The sequence below is a fragment of the Grus americana genome, chromosome 25, assembly GCF_028858705.1.
Source record: "Grus americana isolate bGruAme1 chromosome 25, bGruAme1.mat, whole genome shotgun sequence".
NCBI classification, from domain to species: Eukaryota; Metazoa; Chordata; class Aves; order Gruiformes; family Gruidae; genus Grus; species Grus americana.
Window position 1 is genome coordinate 1,054,209 of NC_072876.1, and position 24,757 is coordinate 1,078,965.

Here is a 24,757-nt window from a genome sequence, read left to right on the forward strand (position 1 = left end):
AGACCAGCTTTAATGAGCAGGTGCTGCCTGTTAGTTAAATTAAACCCAAGGTTCGTCAGTAAAACGAGCCGAGGCTGTTCCAGCTCGAGGAGGTGGTGGGCACAGGCCAGCTCTGTCACGCCCAAGGGAAGGCAGGGTTGGGCCGGGGGGTCCACAGGTGCCGCTGCCAGGAGAGACGGTCCCTGGAGAGCGGAGGGGGACCTTGGGGTCCCCACCCAGCTGGGAGCTGCTGCATCACCCAAAGTCACTGCGCACCCCAGGCCCTCGCACACCTCCGGGCACTGGGTGCACCCCTGGGTGCAATGTGGCCATGACGGCTCACCCCACACCCCCGAGAAATGGGATTGCCTCTAAATTGGAGATAAGGGTTTGATGGGTGGACCACTCAAAGGGTGAGGAACTGGCCACATCCAAAGAGTTGCAGTCGACATCTCGATATCCAAATGGAAACCAGTAAGGAGGGGCGTCCCTCAAGGGTCCCTACTGGGACAAGCACTGTTTAATTCTTTATTGACAACACAGACAGTGGGATCAAGTGCACGCTCAGCAAGTTTGCAGATGACACCAAGCTGTGCAGTGGGGTTGATACTCTTGAGGGAAGGTATGGTGTCCAGAGGGACCATGACAGGCTGGAGGAGGGGGCCCATGCATCACAAGAAGCGTGGCTTCTCCCTCTCCACTCCGCCCTGGTGAGACCCCCCCTGCAGTGCTGCATCCAGCTTGCGGGTCCCCAGGGCAAGACAGACATGGGCCTGCTCGAGTGGATCCAGAGGAGGCCATGGAGATGATCTGAGGGCTGGAGCACCTCTGCTATGGAGACAGGCTGAGAAAGTTGGGCTTGTTCAGCCTGGAGAAGAGAAGGCTCTGGGGACACCTTACTGCAGCCTTTCCATATATAAAGGGGGCTTCTAAGACATAAGGAAGAAATGTTTTACAATGACGGTGGTGGGACAGTGGAGCAGGTTACCCAGAGAAGCTGTAGCTGCCCCTGGCTCCCTGGCAGTGTTCAAGGCCAGGTTGGATGGGGCTTTGGGAAACCTGGGCTAGTGGAGGGTGTCCCTGCTCATTGCGGTGGGGTTGGAACTGGACCAACCCAAACCATTCTGTGGTTCTATGAAAAAGGGCCGCATTTCCCCGGGGAGGGAGGTGCTGTTGGCACAAAGGCTGTGGGTCACCTTGGGAGGAGTTGCTGGGTGCTGCTATATCTACACTGGGTGCTGCTGTACCCAGACTGGGTGCTGCAGCCCAGACATGCTGCTGCACGTGCCAGGCGCGGTGCCCGAGGGATGCTGTGCCTGATGGCTGAGGTTGCACACCCAGCGCTGTCCTACACACGGTGCGGTACCAGCGTACAGCCTGGCTGCTGCACGTAGACGGTGGCTGTGCCCAACATGTCCAGGTGCTGCTGGGGTCCCTGTGCCCTGCGTAAGGGCAGGGTGCCCTGCAGCTCCCTCGTGCTATGAGCTGTGGGCAAGGTCAGTGTGGGGGGAGCAGCTGGGACAGCCGGGTGCCCAGCGAACCCGGGGGCCGCTCAGCTCCGCTCCAGCCCTTGCAGCCACCCTGCACCACAGAGACACCCACGAGCTCCCACCAGCTATTGAAGGCAGAGGAAGGGACCCCGCATGGGCACCACGCCCCCGCTACAGCACCGAGCCCATGGGTGCTGTTTCCCAAACTGACAGGGCCCTCCCCTGCCTGTCACCCTTGAAACACGGCTGAGTTTTCCCAAATGCAGGTGTCTGGCTGAAATCAAAGCATTGGCATCGTCCCCGTGCGATCCTTCTGCACCCCCCTGTGCCTGGGGACCGATTCCTCTCGCTTGCTGACTCTGTGCCACGGGTGTCAGGCTGGAAATCCCTGTGGGGTCACCATGCATAGGGCTCAGCACCCACCACAGGACCCTTCTGCTGCTCTGCTGCCTGCTCTTCCTGCCTGCACAGGACCACAGAGCGAGCACAGGCTGGGTGGGCAGCACACACATGGCACATCCCTGTGGATGAGGGGCCGTGGCTCCCCAAAACCAGTCCTGCTCTCCCAGTTCAGGATTGCACCCACTGGTAATGAACTTACTTGAACCCCCTCGCTGGATAGGAGCACAGAGCCGATGGGAAGTGCCCTCTCCTGGCCTTGCCTTCACCACTGCAGCCTGTTACAACTCATCACCATCCTGTGATTAACTAATGGCTCCCGGAGCATCTGTCCCCGCTCCAGCATCGCTCTCCGCAGAGTGGAACTCAGCTTTAGCTTTCAAGCCACCCCGGGGAGGATGGGGATCTCCCTTCCCCTCAGCTGGTATCTGCAGCCTCGTCCTCCCCCCCGCGCCCTGCTGTGGGGCAGAGCACCCTGTTGCTGCTCGAGGGACCGTGTCCCACGACTGTCCCCCTGTGCTGGAGATGTGGGGTGGCATCCGTCACTCCCGTCAAAGGGGAGATGGGGACCAGCCCTGGTGAGGCGAAAGGGGCCCAGTGGGGATGCCCACCTGCCCCAAGACCCCATGCCCCCCTACACACTCCGGGTACAATCTGCCCCTCCTGCCCCAGGAGAGGGATCCCCCATGTTCAGCATCTTGCAAAACTACCAGGATTTCAAAGCAGAAGCATTTCTGCACGCTCGACTTAACATGAGCGTAATCTTGGAAGATGCATCCCCGACTGATAAAAACTGCTTGCATTCTGCAAAACAGCCAAGAATTCAAATCAGGAGCATTCCTACACGGCCTCTCTCCCTGGATTTTGCAGGAGGGCGACCACTGAGGACAAGGGCAGATGTGTGGCAGGATGAGCACGACTGTCCTACCCCCTCCCCACGCAGGGACAGGCCCGCGGTCTCCCGGACACAGGACGAGCAGCCAGGCGGTACAGGAGATAACTTTATTGAATCCAATGGTGTTAGACAGACGACCGAGAAGAGACATGCCAGTTGGTGCGGGCAGCATGGGCAGCAGGAGCTGACTTGGTGCAGGGCTGGATTTGTTTCTGTCTTCCATAATATCCTCAAGCCTTTTCCTGGCTTCCTTTTATACTTCTTTTAAAATTTCTTTTAAGTAAAAACAACTAATCACGGAAAGAGTCCAGATGGTGTTTGTTCCCTATGATTGTTCCCGCAGCTATGTACAACGTGGGGTTGGGTCTCAACATCAGGTATAAAATGGAGCGAGTTTACAAACTTGGAGGATGAAGGAAAAAGCAAAGACAGACAGGCGAGAGCAGTAGAAATCTGGACCAAAATCTTAAAGACAAATTTAAAAAGTGCTATAAAACCCCTCGGCAGGAATACCATGCAATTAAGAAACACAAAACCCAGTCAATTACACAGATCATCTAAAACAGGAATTTGTCCATTTTGTCTTTTATTTAATTAAAAAAAGGTTGTTTGTTTTTAATAGAAAAAAGCTAAAATTGCAAGGTTCAGGCCACCGGGCAGCAGCAGCTCGAGGGGGCGGGAGGGGGGTGCACTGGCGTCTCCCTGCTCCAGCCCCCCAGGAGGGCTCCCAGGGGCCACGGGCACCTTTGGGGGCAACTGGCACCTTTGGGGGTGACGGGTACCCTTGGGGGTGAACTGGTTCCTATGGGGTGACAGGCACCCTTGGGGATAACGAGTACCCTTGGGAAAGCAGGCACCTTCGGGGGTGACGGGCACCCTTGGGGGTGGCAGGGGGATGAGTTAGTGCAATCCTTGGACCCGTCTCCTCGGGGACAGGGGCTCAGCCCACAGACATTGGCAGCCCTGGGGGACGTTCTGTCCCCAGGACCCACAGACAGCTGCCATGCTTGGGGACATGGGGTGCTCAGTGTAAGCCGGCAGGAACCCCGCAGCGTCCGTCCCCTCCAGCCAGGAAAGCCCAGCCCAGCAAAAGATGCCACTATGCACCACCCCAGGGCACTCCTGCTGGCATCGCCCTCGCCCTTCCCCTTCCCCTCAGGGATTCCTCCTGACTTACACCACAGCGTGCCACTCGCCTCCAGCACGCCCCGAGCTGAGGTTATAGGGACACGGCCAGCCCCGCACCAGGGAAGGATGCGGCAAACCCCCGGGAAACAGGCTGGGGGTGCCCGGCAGTGCGGCCCCGGGTCAGGCAGTGACAGGGACAGCGTGGTTGTTTTGGTGGCTGCCTGGGAGCATCAGAAAAGAAAGTCAGGCCCAGCCAAGGCTGCCTGCAAACCATGCAAAGCAAGAGGGGTGCGTGAGCCCTCTCCACCCATGGGACTCCTTAGGGCACGGGGCAGCCCCCAAAGGTGCATCGTGCCCCTTCCTGCCCTGGGCACCAGAGCCCCGAGGAGGACGAGAGGGGCTGGAGAGGAGAGCTGGGTCACCACTGCCGGCCTCGAGCGGCTGCTGAGCCGGTGTCTCATACAATCAGAAAAGAAGTCATCACAGCACAGTTATCACATAGTGGAAAAAAACAAAAAGTGAGAACGAAAAAAAAGAAAAAAAAAGAAAGAAAAAAGGAAAGAGGCACAGGGCCAGGCCCCACCAACTCACGCAGGGCGTTCGACTACCGATCTATTTACAGCGAGTCCTTAGCCGATGGCGGCAACACAAGAGAAGGCGAACAGAAAGCCCTAGCGTCCAAGCCAGCGTGGGGAGGGACATCCCTGTGCAAAGAGGCCAGGCTGGCCGGCCCGGGGGGCGGTGGGGAGGCTGTCGGACAGACGGAGAAGTGAGCACCATGGGGCACGTGTGCCGCGGCCGGGATGCACCAGGCGGCAAGGCAAGACGCACCGGCCGAGAGCACCAAGGGCAGAGGTGGCAGCTGCCTCCGAGCAGCACCGGGGGCAATGCTGGGCCTCAGAGGAGATGCCGGTTGTGGAGGGTTGTGAGGCACCCGTGAAGGCCACGGCAGTTGCGGCACAGGGCTGGGCTGACGTTGCCCAGTTACCAGGCCGGCAAGGCTCAGGGACAGGATGGGCTCGGCAGCCCCAGCCCTGGGTCACCCCTCCCCAAAAGGCTCTCCAGGGCCCCAGCCGAGCAGCAGCAGAGCTGGATGGCAGCTGGCGGGGGGGCGGCTGGGAGGGAGGTGCTGGCCCAGCTGAGCACCCCACATTCATGCTCAGGCACAGACGAGTGAGGGGTGCCGAGGGCAGCAGCCCCAGCTTGGCTGTGCTCAGGCCTGTGCCAGCACCCCCGTCCCATCCCAGCTGTGCTGGCTTTGGGGACAGGCACAGGCCACTGCAGCCGGAGCAGGCTGTGACGCCAGCCCAGGCCCCCCGCACCCCCTTCCCGCACAGCCAGGGATTAAGGCACCGCAGCAGCACCGGGGCTGATCCCCTCCATGCCAGGAGCCTCACCCGTGACACTGCACGGCAGGGCTCAGAGGGCACCTGGTAGTCCTAAGAGCTCCCAAAGCACCGGCGTGAGTCAAGGCAAGACCCTGCCAGGCCCCAGGGAGGCACGGGGACTACCCCAGGCACAGCTCACCAACCCGCAGCCCTGGGCCTGGCAGCACCAAGGGGACGTGGGGCAGGTTGTGCCCCCCAGCACTGAGGGGATGGGACGGGGCAGGTGTCCGGCTGCCCAGGGATGGGGCAGCAGCAACCTCCCCATGCCCGGGCCTCGGCCAGGGCCAGGTACCGTGGGGAGGGGATGCCCCATGGCATCCTGGCCGGGGGGGGGACCCTGCCTTGTGCTTTTGGGGAGGGGGGAGCCGCCAGGCAAGGGGCTGCTCCAGGAGCATCCCACTGCCACCAGCTGCCAAGTCCCATCTCAGCCAAGCTGTGAGGCCCCAGGAGGTGGGTTCAGGGACTGGAGATTGTCCAGTAAGCACCAGTTTTGTGACAGAGGTGGTTTGAGTGGTGGAACCAACAGCTGCAAAAGAAACCAAAGGGAAAGGGAGCTGCTTACAGGGCGGGCACCGGGCCACGGGCTCCAGGCCAGGAGAGCGAAGAACCAGAACAAAAAAGGGACCAAAGTGAAGTCTGGACTCGGCCAAAGGAAAATGGGAAAGGGGAAACAAAATAAAATAACCAAAACAGGGTTTATTGGGCTGTCCTGGTCACAGCGGCTGCCATGCAGGTGAAACAGGGAAACGTACAAAGACAGCGGCAAGAGCCGCGCTCCTCCTCAGCCAGCACAAGGCAAGTGCTTCCTGCAGCAGCAGCTCCCTCGTCGCCTGCCCTTGGCTACACCTGGCTGGGTGCAGAGGGAGGTGGAGACCCTCGCACCCGCACTCTCGTCCTGTGGCCACGCGCTCCTCCTGTGCCCCCCAGGTTTGGCCCAGGTGGCTCCTGTGGGGTCCCTGCCCCACACAGGGGCCTTCCTGCAGCTCCCGGGAGCTGGGGGTCAGCCACATCAGTTGCCCTGGCCCCAAAGCCCGAGAGTTTGCAACAGAGACAGAAAAAAACCAAGAAGAGAAACCAGGATACTCCTACCCCCAGGGTCGGGAGGGGAGACAGCACCTCACGCTCTCCCATGGATGAGCTGAGCTCCCCCACGCTCCGCCGGGACGTGCCAGAGCCCTGATCCTCTCCACTCGCTCGCCAGCCCTCTGCTCCGGGATACCAAAGGAAAAGAAAAGCAGCCCGGTGGGAGCGGTGGCTGGCAGCGGCTCCCCTCTGCCTGGGCCGGCATGTCCAGGCCTCACAGAGTCGACTGCAGGTCAGGATCCACCATGGTCTCACGGTCCGGAGACTCGATGTAGTTGGCGGCTTCCTGGAGCTTCAGCAGCATGGCCATCTGCGGGGAGAGGAGCGTGGCACCAAGCCCGAGGGAGACGAGAGGTCCATGGATGCCCTGGGGAAGCCAAGGCCACCAGTCCCTCCTCGCCCTCCCGTACAAACCAGGCACCCCAAGAAGCTCCTTAAAGGGTAAAGCAAAGTCCAGAGATGCTGCAAAATCCCTCCCTGTCACCAGGATCTGGCCTTGGGCACAGCGGGATGCTCAAGCGCGGCATGCCAAAGCAGTGTGAGGGGACATCTGCTGGCATCACCTGGGGCAGCCAGCTGCCTGCTAGCAGCCTCTCCAGGTGACACACCGGGACACGTATGTGCAAGCCCCAGTCTGTGTGTGCCTGGCATGCGGCTGTGATGCTTCACGGAGTGCCACGCTGCGCCCGTTTGCTGGCACATCACAATGTGCCTCGGTGTGCAGCCCTGCCTGCTGGTGCCACCATCCCACACCCACCGCTCCTCCCAGGAGTGCAAAATGTTTCTGCATCCCCAAATCAGGCCTTTTACACTGAAAAATAACTGGGAAAGCAAAGCTCCACCACGCTCTCCCCTCTCCACCAGCACGGCCCGGCCCACCTCCCAGTGCCCGGGGCAGCAGGGCTGTACCAGAGGGTCCGAGTCCAGGGAGCTGGGCGTCGTGTCTTTGACGGTGCGCTCCTCGGGAGGGGAAACGGTGCTGTGGGGCCCGATGGTGGGTGGGGGCAGGTGGTACAGCTTGGACTGGTCCTGCTGCGCTGACGGCCAGGGCAGGGTGTCCCGCACCCACTCCACGGGGTCCTCCCAGGCTGCCTTCTGCCCGTGGACCTGCAGGCAGGGAGCAAGCGGCAGCTGCCTCTTCAGCATGTGCCAGAGCTGGCACCATGAGCCCCCCAGGATGGTGCTATGTCCTGCTGCAGCCACAGGGCAGGGCCTGACAGAGATGCCAACTTGCCCAAAAGCCCAGTGCCTCCCCTCTCCCCACTCCGTCAGACTGCTGCATCAGCACGTCTCCAAGCACCGCTGGTTTGTGTCCCCGTGTGCCAGGCAGCTCTGGGTACCTTGAGCCCATCTTTTGCTCCCTCCTGCAGGTAAGGGATGATGGAGTTGTTCCACAGGTCGATGAACCAGGTCCGGAAGTCCTCGATTCCAATGGGGCAGGACAGGAAGAAGCAGGGACCTGGTGGGGGGGGAAGGTAGAGAGCAGAAATGGGAGCTGGGTCCCCCCACTCCAGTTACTGGCCCTGTGGCAGCAGAGCGGCAAGGCAGGCAAGCCTGGCTGTACAGGGTGCGCTGGGCTCGACCACCTCCTGAGAGCGGCACCCAGGCAGTGCCTGCCTGGCACACACAGGCAGAAAGCAAGATCCTGGGCAAGGAACGGGGCTGCTGTGCTGAATCTACCCCCAAAAGCATGGCAAAGCAGAGGGAGACCCATCTGGGACAGAGCTCCTCCGTGCCCAAGGAGGGGTGCCAGTGAGACAGGCAGCCTTGGCTGACACCAGCGTGACAGCTCCCACGGGGCATGGGAACAAATGCCACCCAGGGAAGAGCAATACTTGAGTGTATCACATCCATCAGCTTTTGGTTGTGTGGGACTGGGGGACGTGGGGCAGCACATCGGCTCCCCAAGCTCCTTTGGGAGGGTTTTGCCCCAATCCCTGGGGGCCCCCAGTTGTGAGAGGTAGAGGAGGGAGGTGCGTGGCAAGGCCATACCGATGAGGAAGTCAGAGGTGCTGTGTTTCTCCAGGAAGGTGTGCAAATGGTACCAGAGCTTGGGCACCCAATCCAGCACACGCAGCAGCTCCTCCTTGTTGGCGTTAACATCTGTGTCTGACTCCAGCAGCTTCCGCCGCAGGTAGCGCACCAGGAAACCATTGGCCGGCTCCACGTTGTTTGAGAAGGTCAGCATCCTGGGGAAAAGACTCAGGCGATCAGGGTTGGAGCTCTGCACAAGCTGCCAAGCTGCCCTGCTCCCCAGCACCCTCAGGGGACCCCCACACTGCATGTGCCCGAGGCTGAGGCATCAGATGCTTCAGGGTGGCAGGGACGGGCCTGAGACTTGGTCCTCACCAGGGTCCCCAGTCACGGGACGTGTCCCCAGGACTGCCCAGGGGCAGGAGTGATGGACTCTGCCCCTCACCCCCCAGGTATATATGATCCACACCTGAAGCTGAGATGGAGGCCATGGTTTGGGGTCATCTTCACAGGCTGGTTGGTAGTCCCAATGATGTAGGGGCTGAGGAAGTGACAGAGACAGGATCTATGAGAAAAGGCAACCTGCATCCCCCCAGCCCATGGCGGAGCTGGTCTGAGCACCGTGGACACACGTGGCCATGCAGCCTCACCTCCACGAGCCCAGGGACCTTGCCAAGAGCAACAGGGAGCACACACATGCCCGTGAGACTGCACCAGAGGAGGTGCAAGTGGGGCTCTCACCATTTGTGGTACTTGCAGGTGAGCGCGCCGTTGACGAGCTCACTGATGGAGCCCGCCTCGCTGAGGTCATCCAGGAGGATCACCAGCGGCACATCTGCCGTGCCCGTCTCCCGGTCGATCTGGTTGGCCAGGTTGGAGAGGTACAGCTGCAGGTCCTGCAACAAACAGGCCAGGTGTCACACGTGGGGCGGCGGCATGGCTGCCAACAGGGACACCCCCGGCTGCCGTGCGCCCTCACCTTGCAGGACTGCTGGTGCATGTTGAAGGTGCTGACGATGCCCTCGGTGACGTCCCGGCCCGAGCGCTCCACCAGGTACTCGGCCAGGCGGTTGGTCAGGTAGGTCTTGCCAGTGCCACTGGGTCCCGAGAGGATGAGCCGCCGGTGCTTCAGCAGGAGGCTGATGTAATGCTGCATCATGGGCTTGGGGATGAGCGTCTCAAACACCAGGCTGTCCACACACTTCTCCTTCAAGCCTGCAGGGAGGGGAGGGCTGAGGGTCCCGCTCATGCCCCAGGACACCATGAGACAGAGGGAAGATGGAACAGTGATGGAGCCTCTCTGCCACACTGACCTTTGAGCGTCACGACGATGCTGGTCAGGCCCCGGCGGCACAGCGGCAGCTCTGGCGGCTCCGTGTCCAGAACCCGCTTGATGTGGCTGATGCTGTAGCCGTAGACAGACTCGGTGCTGAGACCCAGTGTGGAAGCAGGATCCATCTTGGTGATGTAATCCTACGAGGACAACGACAGGCTGTCAGTGCCCCTGAGGGCTGGCAGGGAGCAAGTGGTGCTCGGCAGCTCCAGGAGATCCCAGTAAGTACGCGGGCCAAGGATCATCAGACACGGTGGAGAATTGTAAGAGGATGGCTCTCAAAAGCGGGATCCTTGTGCTCCTACCTTGAAGACCTGACAGACAGCCTCATCCAGCATCTTCCAGTCCACCTTCCCGCTCACCTTGGTCCAGCCCAGGAAGAACTCCTGCTGCTTGAGGTCCTAGGAACCAAGGCAGAGGTGTGCAAGTTGGAGCACCGTATCCAGTCCCAGACAGGCGTCCTCTGCCCCTCGTCCAGGGCAGGTCAGGCTCCCCATACAGCCCATACTTACTCCCTTGATGATGTGCTGGGGCGGCATGCGAACCACAATCCGCAGCATCAGCTCGTCCTTCTGGGTGCCAGTGCTGACAGCATCCATGGGGGACACGTCTAGGGATGGAACAGTGAGGCTGTGCCGGCAGCGCGAGCCGAGCCACCGGGCCTGACTGTGCCCAGCCTGAGCCAAATCCTGCTGTGGCTGATCGTGGCACCGGCAGCACGACAGATCCCTGTGCACAGCTGCCTCCAGGTGAGCAGCAGCACATTCCCACCACACACACACCTCTGTCCCAGCCCTCCCCCGCCTGCCAGCGGCTCCATCACCCCTACCTGCGTCCCCCAGGCTGGGGCTGAAGGCATGGCCAAGGGCAAGACCCAGGGAACGCCGTGGTGAAGAGGAGGCCGATGTGCTCGTGACGTGGCCGGGAACAGAGCCTGGCACTGCCGAGGGCCCCGGAGCCACTTTAAGCCGGTCGTTCTCGGCCTTCAGGAGATCCACCTCCAGCTAGGGGAGAACCAGTTACAGCACAGGGCGAGGAGCTGGATGCCAGCAGCATCCTGGGGCTGCAGCACGGCGGTGGGGGTGCAGGGACTGCAGCCACCCAGGTGCTCAGAGCCAGCCAGGCTCCTGGCAGTGGTCCTCACCTGCATGTTGTGCATGGTCTCCCGCAGCTGTTCCAGCTGGTGGGCCGAGTTGAGGGCCTCCAGGCGGATGTCTGTAAGCTTCATCTCCTTCTCCCACAACTCTGACCGCAGCTCTGACACCTCCTTCTTCTCTGGCTCACCCTCGCCGTGGGCCTGGAAGAGCCTGAGCCAAGGGAAAGACCGAGTTTTGCACACATCCAGGGCAGGAGCCTGCAGCCCCCACGACTGGCCCTCCCCACCCTGGCCCCACATACTCAGCTGTGTCAATGCCCACGGAGGAGGACGTGGAGGATTTGATGGAGGGCGAGGCAGTTTCTGTGGAGCCGTGCTGCAGCTTGGGGGAGGAGGGGGCCGATGAGTCCGGCGTGGCAATCTCCTCTATGTCAGAGTAGGATGAGGCTGATTTGGGTCCCTTCTTGATGCTGAAGGCCTTGTTGAAGGAGCTGCGTAGCTATGAGAAAAAGAAATGCTCGTTAGGGACAGCTTGACACTGCAGCCTTGCAAGCAGAGACCTGGCCCGGTCCTGCCTCAGGGGCCCCGTCTGCCCAGGACCCACAGTCTGAGGTGGGACCAGTAACACCATATCCATCACTAGGCAGGACTGTGCCCTACCACCGCTGCAGGGAAGACACCAGCCTGACCCTGCTCTGCTGGCACAGCTGGCAGAAGGGGCCGCACGTCCCTTTGTGCAACACTCCAGCCCCAGCCCGGACAGCACCAAACAGCCCCAGGGAGTAGGGCCCATGTCCTGGTCAGGGTCCCCCCAGTCCTGCTCCCACCCAGCACCCACATCGGGTGTTCAGGCACACCAGCACCCCAGTCCATCGGGAAGGGCTGACTCCATCCTGACATTCACCCCACTGCAGTCATCCCAGCAAGTGGCATTTTGGGGGACACCCCCTCCCAGCCACTGCAGAGTCAGGGTCCTGGTGCAAGGGGACAATTTCAGCCCCACACCCACCCCTGCCCTGCAGGGTCCTCCTGAAGTACAGAGGGCCGGCTAGCCCCCCGCGAGGTGTCACCGGGGGTCCCGGCCGGGCATGCAGCATGCACACAGCACACAGAGAGCAGCGGGTGGGTGAGCGGCGTGCCGAGGCTGGGGAGGGTGGATGGACACTGCGCAGGGGCCAAACCAGGTCTGGGTCCCACTTACACACCTCCAGCCTGCAGGAGAGGAGCAGGACAGGCACCCCGCGCTCACACCACGTGCGCTGGAGGGCCAGGGCCTGCTCTAGGGGGAGGTGGGAGGCAGGGGGGATGGAGAACCGGCAAGATCTGGCCCAGCTCCTACAGGCACCAGGCAGGCTGGGTTGGGGTGTCCCCAAAAGCAAAAGCGGTGCATTGGTCTGAAAAAACAGGTCAGGCTCTGCTGATGGCAGGAGAGCAGGGGAGCACTCGGACCTGCGTGAGTCCCCACAGGGACAGAGCCACTTGGGGCCACGTCAGGCCAGCCCTGGCAATGCAGAGATAGGCAGCACCATGCCCCGGTGCCACAGGCAGGGCTGCAGTGAGGCCCCCGTCCCAAAAGATGTGGCTACATGGAGTCAGGAGAGTGCCTGCCTTCCCCAGGCAAGAAGGAGACTGCCCTCAACCATGGGACAGGTCCCCAGCCATGGGACAGGTCCCCAGCCGAGCCCTTCCTGCTGCCTCAGGGCCCCCCAGGGCAGTTCAGCCCCTCGGCGGGGGTGCATATTTTGACCTCAACGTCAAAGGAAGCAGCCAAGGCGTGTGCAGCCCGGCTGGGGGCCCTGGGATGGCCCGTGCTGGGGGTTAGTGCCACTGGGATGGATGGGATGGGTAGTGTTATGAGCACCGTCCCGCAAAATGAAGTGAGGGCCTTGGCCAGGCACAGCATGGGGTGGAGGGGATGGCATAGGACTTACCTCATACACCTGGAAAAAAAGGGTTGAGGTCAGCATAGGGGGAGAGAAACAAAACAAAGCAAGACTTAATCACACATCCAGCTCAGAGCTGCTTGGTGCAGGGAAGGGGCTGCCTGGCCGAGGTGTCTGGCTCCCTGCGTGGGCAGAAGGGAGTACACACAGGGAAACCACGAGGGATCAGGCGTGCAGGACCAGGGCTGGAAAACTCCCAAAGGGGTTGGAGAAGTCCCGGACGGCACGTCAAGACGCAAATCCACGGCAGCTACACGCTCCTCGCCAGTGCTGTCCCCAAGGGACCAACACCACAGTGCCAAGGTAGACCGAGAGCAGCTGGCTTGTGGGACTGACCTTGGCCAGACCCTGCCAGCAGCTCCCCAAGCCCCGCTCCTGCTCTCAGCGCCCCATCCAACCCACCCAGCTCTTCTTCTTCTTCTTCTTGGCATCGGCATCCTTGCTGCTGCCAATGCTGGAGTGGCTGGTGATGCTGTTGAGGCTGGAGATACTGTCAGAGGAGTTCTGCCGCTTGATGCGCAGCTCTGGGGCCAGCGAGAGAAACAGGAGAGACCGGGAAAGGAGGTATCAGCAAACTGCATCTACCCCAACGCCAGAGCCACCTGCACTCTCCTCCCTGCACCCCTTCCCTTCTCCCACCCAAACACCTTCTCTGCTCTCGGAGCCACCTCGTAAGATGAGGTGGGGCTCACGTCACGGGTGCTACCATTTGGGACAGTGACCCCAAACCCCAGTGAGATGCCCAGAGCACACATCGCTCTACTCTGTCCCAGGCCACCTCCTTGCGAGCACCTTGCACTCACATTGGGGTTTTGGGGCTAGAAACAGCACTCATAGGAACGAAGCCAAGATCAGCAGCCAAAAATGGGCTGTCAGCAAAGGGCCCAGGGAAGAGGCGTCCTAGGGAGAACGACCATCTCATCACCCTCAGGCACTAGCACCTAGACCTCCTGCAGTGTCAGCTCTGGCTGTCTGACCCTGGCTTCAGAAGCTCAGGGGTCCCAGGTGAGGAAGAGCTGCTGTCCGGGGGACTCTGCCTCCCCTCTGAACATGTGCCTGGAGTGAGGGGTGCCCTGGGGCCCTGTGCCAGCCCCAGCCAGGAGCAGCCCAGCTGGGCTGGGGCTCGGGAAGGGCTGCAAGCCTCCACGGCAGAAGGCTGCCAAGCCACGCCTTACCTTTGGGGGTGACGTCAGTGCCGTTCAGGGCCCCCTGGATCACAGCTTGAGCCTCTGAGTTCTTCTTCTTCAGAAAGTCGATGGTCTCTCGCAGGTCCAGCAGCTCCGTGTCCTGGGGGAGCAGAGCCAGGAACCGTACAGTGCGTTCCAGTGGTGTGAGGCCCACCCTGAGAGCACCCTTGGGGCGGGCAGTGCCACAGCAGATTCACCTGGAGTCCAGCATCCCCCAGCCCCATGAGCACCCTCCCACACCGCCAGTGCCCCCCCCGTGCCCCCTTGGCACGCTGACAGCACCCACCTTCTCCTCAGCAGTCTCAGCCAAGTGCCGCAGGCGGGACGTCATGCTCACCAGGCTCTGCTCAAAAGCTGCCACCAGATTGGCCTGTGAGAGGTGGAGAAATGGGTGAGCACCCATGCCCGGGCAAGCACCCACAGTTGGGCGAGCACCTGCTGATGGGTGTGGGATGCAAAGGGCTGGAGAGGGGAAACCAAGATGCTGCAGGGACACAGAGCAGTGAGCAGCGGCTCCCACTGGGACTCACGTTAGCAGACAGCTGGGACGTGAGGGTGGCCACCTTCTCCTGCGAGGACTCCAGCTCGCGGCGCAGCTTGCGGATTTGCTGTGGGGAGAGAGTGGAGGGAGTGAGAGGGGCCAGGCGCTCATCCTTGCTGCAGTGGCAGGGGCAGGTGATGAGCAGAAGGTGTGGGCTCACCTCAGACTGCATCTTCTCCTCAGCCTGGCGGCGTGAGAACAGAGAGAGACAGACAGAGGCAGGCAATCAGGAGGGCAGCGAGGCACGGACAGGCTCGGCGCGAGGCAGAGGCATGCAGAGAGCCCCCCCCGTTCCCACCCGGGCCCCCCCAGCCATGCACAAAGCGGCGCAGCACGGAGGCGGCTCTTACAGAGGAGTAGGTGGAGGACGCGCTCGAGGCCAGGGACAGCACCGATCCATGAACTGCAACAGAATAAAACCCAGCACGTCAAGGTGCCCTTGGCCAGCAGCGTCCCCAGGGGCTGCAGGTGCAGGGCGTAGCAGGGTGCAGAGGACAGAGGTCCCAGCGGAGGGGGGCTCTGCGGGGGGCCAGGGCAGGCAACTCAGCACTGCCCATTTCTCAGCACGTGGCTGGTAACCTCCCCGGGCACGCGGCGTGAAGCAGGCTGTGCGGAGCACTCTCCACCTGCACCCTCCTCTCTGGCTGAGCCCAGGGCCTCTGCCACCCTCCCTGGCTGCTTCGGTCCAGCCCTTCCGGGTGCCACAACACCCTGGGGCCAACCCAGGGACAGCAGACACCCACGGGAGTCAGGGTGGGCTGTGGCCCAGAGCAGATGCCAACGCAGAGGGGTCTGCCAGGCCCCTCGGGGCTGCCATCCCCTGCTCTGATGCTGAGGATGGGATACACCAGCCCATCCAACAGCGCTGCAGCAGCGCCAGGAGGAAGGGACAAGTGTGCGGGGAGGCCCACCACCCCCACCCGGGAGCCCCCTTTGCCGGGCAGGAGCGCAGCATACTCTCACCGTCATCCACAGGGTCCCGGAAGGAGCCCGAGCGGATCATGCCCTTGGGCTTGTCAGCCAGGGAGAGGGTGCTGCCCATCTGGGACGTGCTGTACAGCTCGAAGGTGGAGTCGTGGGTGGGGATGCTGTTGGAGCGGGTGATCCGCGGGGCTGCGGCAGCAGTGGGGCTCACTGCAAGGAGAAGGCAGGGGAGAGGCGGGGTCAGAGTCACGCTGGGGACCTGGGATGGCGAAGCAGGGCTGGGAGCAATCCACAAGAGCTGGGATGCAGAGAGAAAGCAGGGCTTGTGGTCCCAAAGCTAGGGGGTGCTAGGGGAAAGCTAAAACACAGATTTACACTGCAGAGACCTGGACGCCAGCACCAAAGTAATCACAGGGCTGAGAAACAAATCCATCGTCCTGGGGCAAAGTGGGCACCACCATGCAAGAGGCTGTCACCTCCAGGTGCAGGAGAGGAGCACCTCCTCACCCGCTGCCCCCCACCAGCAGCCCCAGCCCATCTGCCTGGACCCCCCAAACGCTTCAGGAACATGTAGGTCCTGGCAAGGGCAGGGCCGGGCTCACCCCTTGCCCTGCCAGGCACCCCCAGAGGAGCAGGGAGCCATGGGCAGAGCCCTGAGGGTGGATGAGCCACCCTGAAGCAGAGGTGATGGACATCGCTGGCCCCCAGGCACAACCCAGCACCTCGGTGGGCCAGAAGCACCAGGCGCTGGGCGTTAGGGCTGCTGGGGGTGTTGAGGAGAAAAGCAGCATCCAGGGCAGCATCAGCAAGTCACACAGGGAGCACGGGGTGATGGGAAGCAGGAGGGACAAGGCTTGCTGCAAGCAAAGGGGACTGGCAGTGGAGGGCACTGACCGATGCTGGTGAGCGGACCCTTCCCAACCAGCGCCATGGGGAGGGCGGGGGGCGAGGGCAGCTCCTGCTGGTCGTCCGACTCAGGGAGCCCACTGCTGACGGCCTGCGAATGGCGCCGCTCCTTGGCCTCCTCCTGGGAGTGGAGCTGGTACCTGGGGAGCAGAGCAGAGACCGGCATGGTGAGGCGGACCAGCACCATCCTGGCTCCTGCCCGCTGCACCGTGGCCCAGCCTCCCCAACATGGAGGATACCGCCAGCCCCCCACGGAAAGCTCCACATGCCCATGTCCCATCCCCAGCACCATCCAAAAGTGACTCAGGCTTTTTTACCTCAACCCTTTCTTGGGCAGTGTGTTCCTGTCACGGTTGGTACTGGAAGGGAAGGAAAAATCAGTCACATCCCCACAGATGAGGGAAGGCGCCATGGGGGTTGAGCCGCAGGGAATGGGGGCTTTTCCCCAGAAATGTAGCAGGAAGAGCCCCCAAAGCAGGCAAAGGTCATGGCAGGGTGGCAGGAGGGATCTGAGCCCGCAGAGGTGTGCCAGCAGCCCCATGCTCTCACTCCAGCCTTACCTGTCCAGATGTGCGAGCCGGGGGCTCCCACTCCAGCCCAGCTCCCCTGCCTCTTCCTCCTCCTCCGTGTTGGCAGGGGGTGCAGCAGCAGGGGTGGGGGTGGTGGTGCTGCCCCCTGAAAAGGCACTGGGCAGGCTCATGGGCATCTGCAGGGACTCCATGCTGCGGTGCAGGCCTGAGAGCTTGGGGTACATCCTGCCCTCCTTGGGGACGCTGAAGCCACCCATGAGCTCCAGGCCCTGGGAGAAGCTGGCCGAGTTGATGTTGAGGATGGGGGCAGGACTGGGGCTGAAGCAGGGCGCAAGGTGCCCGCCGGCCGGGTGCAGCTCCTGGAGCTTGGCAGTGTGTGGGGGGTGCAGCTCGCTGGAAGAGGGCAAGTCCAGGCTGTTGGAGTTGACCTTGTCCAAGTTGGCCAGTGAGGGAGGCTTCACGTAGGTCTTGGCAGCCGCTCTGGAGGGGGGAAAACACGTAAGGGAAGAGGTGAGATGGGGGTGCTGGGCACAGCCTGGTGCTGGGCACAGCTGTGTCAGGCACCTGCTGCCCTCAGAGGTGGAAGGATCATACCTGAGAGGTGTGGGGGGCAGCTCAGCCACCTTGGCCACCGGCGGGAGGTTGGCCTGGGCTTTTGGGGTGCTCTCAGGTGAGCTGACACTTTTCAGTGTCCCACACTCAGAGTCAAGCGCCACCGCCTTGGCCTTGGCCTTCTCCTTCTCGCGGTCCGTCTGGTTCACAGGGGCTGGTGCGCCACGGCCAGCACCAATCTTGGATGGCTCTTTGAGCCGTGACACTGAGATGCTGCCCTGCTTGGTGCTCAGCAGGCTGGGATCGATGCTGCTGCTGACTGGCCGGTTCGCACCGCGACCACCAGTCACACTCATGGAGCTGGACTTGGCTGGCCGGGGCAGGCTGCGGTATTGGATGTTGGAACGAGCCCCTGGAGCCAAGAAGCCCGGCTCAGCTGCGTTGGAGACATCCAGGCTTGTTTTTCTCCCGCTGACCGGCTTGACGGGGATGCCAGAGCTCTTCTGGATCTTGCCAAGCGTGGCTGAGCCCCCAGCCTGCATGACGGTGGCCGTGCCAGTGGTGGGAGTTGGTTTCTTGTAGCCGAAGGAGCCGGAGGCCGAGGGGCGCGTGAGACCCGAGGGTGGCTTCTTGGCATCGGCGACACGGTCACGGCCAGCATCGGAGGAGGAGCGCTGCAGGCCTGTGGTCTTCACAGACAGCTTGCTCTTGTCGGTGGCTTTGGTCTCGGGCTTGCCTGGTGGGCAGGGAAGGATAGGTTATTGTCCTGGGAGGCTTTGGGGACATTTGGGTGCGAACTAGCCCAGATCGGAGATGCGGGGACGTGATGGAGACGAAGGGACATGCCACTGCCCTAGGTGCTGGGGCAGAGCCACAGCCAGGCCCTTGGTGCACCCAGCCTGGGGTTGGCCACGGGGCAGGCACAGCCCTGGGCAAGCAGGGCTTAGCGTGGGGCCAGACCCGCAACCTGCCCGCAGGGATGCACAGTCCTGCCAGCCTCTCCAGCCCACATCCAGCTGACAGGTCTGAGCACAGTCACAGCGTGTCCCGTGGCCGGCGTGCTTGGGGAAGGCCCATGAAGACACGACCCACCCTTCTCCCCATCAGAGAAGCTGGACGCTGCTGGAATTGGGTCTCACCTGCCACTTTGAGGGTGCTCTGGGCCGTGTGGGTGATGGGGGAGGTCACGGCCACCGGAGGGGTCTTGCCCTTCTTGAGGGAGCCTGGGGTGCCCAGGCTGACAGGCTTCTTCAGCTCGCCACCCTTGGGCCCCTCCTCACCGCCCTCCGAGGGCTCCCGCCGCCACTTGGAGGAGCCGTGCTCCATTTTGAGGCTGCTGCTGTCGTAGTCCAGCTTCTTGGGCGCCTTGTCCTCACCCTCACCGTACCAGCTCAGCCCGCTCTCTGCCAGCGAGCGTTTCTCTGAGTCCGTGCGCAGCTGCAGGCAGAGCAGAGTCAGGGGTGCTCCTGGCACCCACCCCAAACCCATCCCCAGGGAGCACCAGCCAGCTGGGAGAGGGATGCACCAGACACCCTGTGCCATGCCTCAGTTTCCCCATGCCAGCACCCTCCATTCCCTCCCTCCCACAGAGGCTGTGACACCAAGCTGGAATCGGTGCCAGGAAGGGTCCAGGCCCCACGGGCACCTACCGCTATGGCTGAGTTTCTGCGCGAGGCGGTGGGGGTGGAGGGCAGGGAGTTGAGCGAGGAGCTGGCGTTGAACTCCTCCGAGCTGAGGTTGTCCGAGGCATCGCTGAGGCCGCTGCTGATGGAACTGCTCTCATCCCAGCTGCAACGGCAGAGCCAGTGTCAGACCCCCCTGCCCAGCCCCAGCCCTGCCCACCTGTGGGATTTCCCCGCTCCAGGGGCACAGACCTCAGCTCCCAGTAGCGCCTGCAGCAGGGAGCTGGCACTCAGTGGCTGTGGCTGGCTGCAACCCAGCCTGGCACAGGCTCAGTGCTCCGCTGGCACATGAGCCCCAGTAACCCCACGTCTCCCCGTTAAGGCCCCTACGGTGCGTTTGAGGGATGAAGGGTACCTGCGCAGCGCAGGAAGGCCAGCACCCTCACCGGCAGGGCTGACAGCACCACGGCTGGCACTGAGCCCCCTGCGACCTGCCCTGCCGAGAGGGTTGGGAGGATGGCCGGAAAGGGCAGGGACCAGCTGGAGCAAACAAACCATCTGTCCCGCAGCATCCACCCTTCCTCGGGTGGCCCCCACCCACCGCCTCGCCACACTCTGCTCCCCCCTCTCCAGCACCTGCGATAGGCACAGGTACGGGCACCACCACTGTGCTGGGGCAGCTGCTCCATGCCAGGGGCTCAGCGAACCGTGCACAAGCCCATCTCCAGGGCCGTCAGTCAGCGCTGCACCGGGGCGGCAGCTGCCTGCGCACCCCACGGGCCTGGCCGGCTCCGCAGCACGGGGCTGTGCCTGCAGCGATCCGGCACAGACGGGCATGGAGCATCTTCCAGCAGGATGAGCACAGCCCCTTTCAGGTCAGCAGCTGAGTAGGTCACTGAGGCCCTGCAGCCTCCAAGGGGGCTGCAAGGAGCTGGGGGGGACAAGCAGCAGCATAGGAGAGGGGACCAGAGCTGGAGGGCCATGGCCAGTCCCGATCCCTGCCAGAGACATCTGTTCCCCAACATCAGGGCCACAGAGGTGCAGGAGGAACCCAGTGCCTGAGCAGCTGGTGAAGCCGCTTACCATCACCCAAGTGGCACTGCAACCCTGGCTGAGCTGGGGACAGGACAGGGTTGGCCTGGCATTGGAGAAGGCACCCACTGGGCACCTCCATCAACTGGAGCAATAGCCACCACCATCCCCTCTGGGATGCCCAAACCCCAGGACGGAGCAACACAGGCAGCTCCGGCACCTTCCAATCAGCCTCGTGCACCCTGCTCTTCTCAAACATCGCGGACTGACCAGAGCCAGGACGGACACGGTCCCCTTCATCCCTGCTGCAACCTTTGGAACAGAGCCCCGCAAGCACTGCTGCCCAGGAAGGGATTTAGTTATGACCACATGCCCAGGACGTGCTGCTGGGCTACCCAGCTCCAAGCATCTCCCACCACCAGCCCCTGCTGCGAGAATGACTTACCAGGATCTCATCCCCACCCCAGAGCACTAAGCAAAGCTCCTCTCCCAAAGTGGCATCACCCTCGCAGCAGGCAGTGAGGCAGGGCTTTGGGGAGCTGCATCCTGCAGGCACATGGCTGGGACCAAACATGATGCTGGCTCTCTCCAGCTTGGCTTTAATGGCTGGGCAGCACGGACCCTAAATGCCCTCCCAGCCCCACACTGGAAGCCCCCGGCCCAAGGCGTACAGAGAGTCCCAGTGAAACAGGCACACAGTTGGTGGCTGAACAGGGCAGGAGGTGACCCCAGATCCTCCTTGGCAGCCCCATGCCGAGGAAGGGCAGCACAGCAGTCAGAAGTGACATCCCAAAAGCACTGAAGCCATGGGGTGAGGTCTGGGAGCCAGATGCCTGCTGTGGGGTGCCTCTGGCTCTCTTACGGAGCACATGGTTGGCACGCTGAGGGGTCCCCAAAACTAGCACGTGTATCCTGTACCTGGCGCAGCAAGGGAAGCCTCAACTCAGGCTGCACGGTGGCAGCACTCCTGGTGCGCAGCCGAGCCCAGGCACCCTGGTACCTGCCGGTCAAGGCCACCCGAGTGCCCCCTGCAGACCCCAAACGAAGGGCAGCCATGCCGCAGCATCGTGCTGGGGGCAAAACCCAATTCCTGCTTTGTGCTCCAGCCCCTCCATCTTACACAGAGCAATTCCCCACCTCCCTTCAGCCGGCACCGCACCAAACCACCCGGAAGGCAGCGACGCGCCGGGACACCGCGGGCCCTGCACCCCTCAGCCTGTCCCCGACGGCTGCCAGGGCAGGGATGCTCAAGGACGGCGGCGGCAGCAGCAGCGAGGCGGGGGCTGCGGCAGCGTGACCGTCCTGCCGCGCTCCCCGGCACCGGCCAGTGGGAACCCAGCACCGGCCGGAAAGGTCCTGGCACGGCCCCGGTGACGACCACCCCGACCCCGACGCGAGGAGGTGGCTGCACCCCGGGGGGACCAGGGGATGGACCCGACCCACGGTCGCGGTGCGAGAGGCTGCGTGGGGATGCTCGGCTCCGCTCCCGGCCCAGCCGCACCCCGCTCCGGAGCCCCGCGGTCGGGCACGCAAGCCCGGCAGCCCCGGTGCCCGCCCCGCCCCGGCGGGGTCAGCTCAGCCGGCCGCGGGTACCGGAGCCCCGGGAGCCCCGCGGGGGCTCGGCCCGGCCGCGCTGCAGGTGCGAGGCGGGGGCCGGGGCGGGGGGGGGGGGGGGGGGAGAGGGGGTCGTCCCGCTCCCGGGCCCGGGGGAGCCGCCCCGATGCTGCGGTGCCGGGCGGGGCCGCGCTGCCCGGGTTCCCCCTTCCCCCCCGCGGCGCGGCCGAGACAAAGCACCGCCCGCGGTGCGGCCCCGGGGCGCAGGGCTTTGTCTGCCGGGGCCGGTCTCCGGTCTCCGGCCGCCCGCCCGCAGCGCGCCCGCCCCACTCGGCTCCGCTCGGTGCCGGTGCGGTACCGGTGCCCGTGCCCGTGCCCGTACGGTACCTGCTGGCCAGGCACGGGGCGCGGCGCGGCCTCCCCGCCCGCAGCATGGTGCGGCCCGCGGCAGCGCGGCCCCGCCGGGCGCGGGCGGGAGGGGCGGCGGCGGGACCGCCCCGCGCTGCCCGCGCCTTAAAGCGGCAGCGGCCCCGCAAGGCCCGGCCCGACCGCCCCCCCCCGACCCCCGCCAGGATGGGGCCGGGGTCCCCGTCCCAGTGCCGCCTCCCCACCCCAGCCCACAGCCCCCCGGCCATGTCCCCACATCCATCTCCAGTGCCCCCCAGTCCAGCCGATGACTCCCCACCCCCGTCCCTGGTGCCCACCAGCCTCAGCCCAGCATCCGCCCCCAGTCTCAGCCCGGGGCCCCCCTGCTGCCCCCTGAGTCCCCAAGCCCCCACCCATATCCCCAAAGGCAGCCCCGGTGCCCCCCACTCCAGCCCACGACGTGGCACCAGTGCCCCCAGCCCAAAGGCTCCCCACTCCCACTGCTGGTCCCGCGGGGGGCTCTGCCCCTGCCCAGCCCCAGGGGTGCCAGCATGGCTGCTCCCACCACCCCCAGCTCCTGCAAGGGCACCCGTGCCTGCACTGCTCTGCGCTTCATCCACCAAAAAGCCTATTTCTGTCCTTTTTTCTGTCTCCCATCAGAGCAGGAGTTGCACCCCTGGGCAGGATCCTCGCCCAGACGGTGACACCAGGGACACCTTGGCCAGCCCGGCCGTGGCAGGCAGAGAGGGTTAACGGCAGCCTTGGCAAAACAGACCTGGTCCCTGCGGGCTGGGAAATAAGTAATTCCTTCCTCGCGCCTTCCTTGTAGGCAACGGCAACGCCTCTTGGCTCCCTCCTCGCCGCACAACCCCATCGCTCGGCCGCACGGTGCTTGCCCCGGCGAGGCGAGGTGCTGCAGCACGGCATGGCAGGGAGAGCCAGGGATACGCGACTTCTCCAGTGCTCGACCATCCCCTTTGCCACCGATCAGACCCTGCCTGCACTCACCATCCCTGCAGCAGCTTTCGGCCCTTGGCCAGTGCTCACGGCCGGGAGGCCAGCAGTGACGCCACCCCGGCGCGGTGCAGTACCTCCCGCAGGCAGCCAGCCCTGCTGTGGGGTGATGGCCCCATGTCAGCGTGCGCCAATGGGCGCGGCAGCACGGCCTGTCCAGCATCGCATCCCCGTGGTCCCTCCGGTCCGGCACAATGCCAGACACCGTCCCCTCCTGCCCCTCCTCCTGGCTGGCTGCCCCAGCCCTACCACGGCCGGCTCGGGTAGTGCTCGGAGGAGCAGGTCTGGCTTTCACTGGGCCCAAATCTGGACTCAGGGCATCCAGGGTGGCAGAGGGAGCCAGCCCGGCACAACCTGGCACAACAGCCACCAGGAAAGGTGGCTTTCACACCGTCAGAGCCAGGAGTCTGGTGCGAGATGATGGCAGAGAATCGCTGTCCACAGCAGCCTCACCGGCACCAGCACAGACCCCTTTGCAGAGGAGCACCCCCAGCCTGTTTCTCAGCATCAGCTGCTGTTGGAGGGTTCGAAGTCCCCCTGCTTCACCTGTCTCGCACTGGCACAGACGCTTGCCCGCATGGCAGACAGACCTGCTGGCATCGGTGCGAGCGCCCGGCACTCATGTCCTTGCCAGGCTGGTGCTGCCGAATCCCTGCCGCCCAGCTGAAGTCCACCTTGAATTAAAGCGAGCCCCTCTTGGTCAGCCCTGACCCTTCCCTCCTGCTCTGCCGTGGTCGCTGCAGGGAAGGAAGTATGGGGCTTGCACTAGGGGGTCTCCACACCCCACATCTGTGGGTCGCTGGCACCAAGGGAGCTCTGTGGACGTGCCATTGGCGTCCCCCATCACAGCCTCATCCTGCTCTGGCAGGACCAGCGAGGAAGGTGCAGGCACAGCCAGGGCTCTTGTGTCCCTCCTTTCTCCTCCGTTTAATGGGGCAGAAAAAACAATTAGCTTCATAAATCACAACTGGGGGAGTTGGGGACTCCCCACAGGCATGGGTGCGGGCAGGGGTGGCTCTGCTTTCCCCTCACATCCACCTCAGGAATGGCCTCAGGGCATCACGACATCCCAGACTCCCTTAGGATCCCCACAGCCCCCTGCACACCCCCCCTGACCCTTTGACAGCCCCAAGCCCCCTCAATATTCCCTGACAACCCTGCAGACTCACTTAGGACCCCCCAGATTCCTCTAAGTTCTCCCCAGACCCTCCTAAACTCCTGTGAACCCTCCAGGCTCCCCCCAAACCTCCAGGTATATCCCCAGATAGTGCCAGCCCCTGCCATGGGCCAGGCTACCCTTACCCTGGGTGTCTCACACTTGCATTTCGGGTACCAGGATCTGGCACTCTTCCCTGAAGCCGTGCTCAGAGGACCAGGGGGCTGCTGAGACCTTGCAGATGGGAAAACTGAGGCAGGGAAGGGGGTCTGACTTGCCCGAGCTCACCCAGCAGGTGAGGAAAAGAGGATCAGCATCACATCCCAGCAGTCGGTCTAGTCCCCTTGTCCTCCAGGCAGCACTGCCTCTGGTCCCTGGCCCCCCAGATCCCTGAGCGGTGCAGGGGACTCCCCCCACAGGAACCCAGAGTGTGCGTGGCCCCTGTGAGGGGGGACCCATGGCCGGTCTGCGCCTTCACTTCAGCTCTGCACTGCCGACCGCAGTAATGGCAGGGTACGATTTCCCCGAGGCAGCGAGGCCAATGTCGTGGGGGTGTCAGTCAGCACTCGCCCGCCTGCAGCAATGAGATCAGCCACGGACCCAAACCACACGCCTGGCCGCCATGTCAGCGGGGCTGCTGAGCTCAGCCGGCCCCGCTGTGGGGG

General features: G+C 63.4%; 1 protein-coding gene across 8 annotated transcripts in view; it reads right to left on the reverse strand.

The window, feature by feature from the left end:
- Nucleotides 1-2,856: 2,856 nt before the first annotated feature.
- Nucleotides 2,857-24,757, reverse strand: part of NAV1 (neuron navigator 1) — a 77,214-nt gene continuing 55,313 nt past the window's right edge. For 3 of the 8 annotated variants that reach the window (XM_054803763.1, XM_054803762.1, XM_054803765.1), the window contains 26 exons: nucleotides 18,998-19,136; nucleotides 18,488-18,785; nucleotides 17,391-18,084; nucleotides 16,827-17,276; nucleotides 16,584-16,625; nucleotides 16,255-16,406; nucleotides 15,400-15,570; nucleotides 14,787-14,839; nucleotides 14,597-14,620; nucleotides 14,426-14,503; nucleotides 14,182-14,265; nucleotides 13,884-13,995; nucleotides 13,111-13,232; nucleotides 11,068-11,264; nucleotides 10,814-10,976; nucleotides 10,499-10,673; nucleotides 10,182-10,279; nucleotides 9,975-10,070; nucleotides 9,650-9,809; nucleotides 9,316-9,551; nucleotides 9,078-9,232; nucleotides 8,806-8,877; nucleotides 8,355-8,551; nucleotides 7,703-7,821; nucleotides 7,272-7,469; nucleotides 2,857-6,672 (listed from right to left, as the gene is read on the reverse strand). In XM_054803763.1, coding sequence (XP_054659738.1) covers nucleotides 6,577-6,672; nucleotides 7,272-7,469; nucleotides 7,703-7,821; nucleotides 8,355-8,551; nucleotides 8,806-8,877; nucleotides 9,078-9,232; nucleotides 9,316-9,551; nucleotides 9,650-9,809; nucleotides 9,975-10,070; nucleotides 10,182-10,279; nucleotides 10,499-10,673; nucleotides 10,814-10,976; nucleotides 11,068-11,264; nucleotides 13,111-13,232; nucleotides 13,884-13,995; nucleotides 14,182-14,265; nucleotides 14,426-14,503; nucleotides 14,597-14,620; nucleotides 14,787-14,839; nucleotides 15,400-15,570; nucleotides 16,255-16,406; nucleotides 16,584-16,625; nucleotides 16,827-17,276; nucleotides 17,391-18,084; nucleotides 18,488-18,785; nucleotides 18,998-19,136 — 4,381 coding nt within the window. In that variant the 3' untranslated portion in view covers nucleotides 2,857-6,576. Of the gene's footprint in view, nucleotides 6,673-7,271; nucleotides 7,470-7,702; nucleotides 7,822-8,354; nucleotides 8,552-8,805; nucleotides 8,878-9,077; nucleotides 9,233-9,315; nucleotides 9,552-9,649; nucleotides 9,810-9,974; nucleotides 10,071-10,181; nucleotides 10,280-10,498; nucleotides 10,674-10,813; nucleotides 10,977-11,067; nucleotides 11,265-13,110; nucleotides 13,233-13,883; nucleotides 13,996-14,181; nucleotides 14,266-14,425; nucleotides 14,504-14,596; nucleotides 14,621-14,786; nucleotides 14,840-15,399; nucleotides 15,571-16,254; nucleotides 16,407-16,583; nucleotides 16,626-16,826; nucleotides 17,277-17,390; nucleotides 18,085-18,487; nucleotides 18,786-18,997; nucleotides 19,137-21,943; nucleotides 22,040-22,697; nucleotides 22,892-24,380; nucleotides 24,414-24,757 lie in introns of those variants that run through there. The other 5 variants (XM_054803768.1, XM_054803766.1, XM_054803767.1 and 2 more) reach the window with 5 other exon arrangements.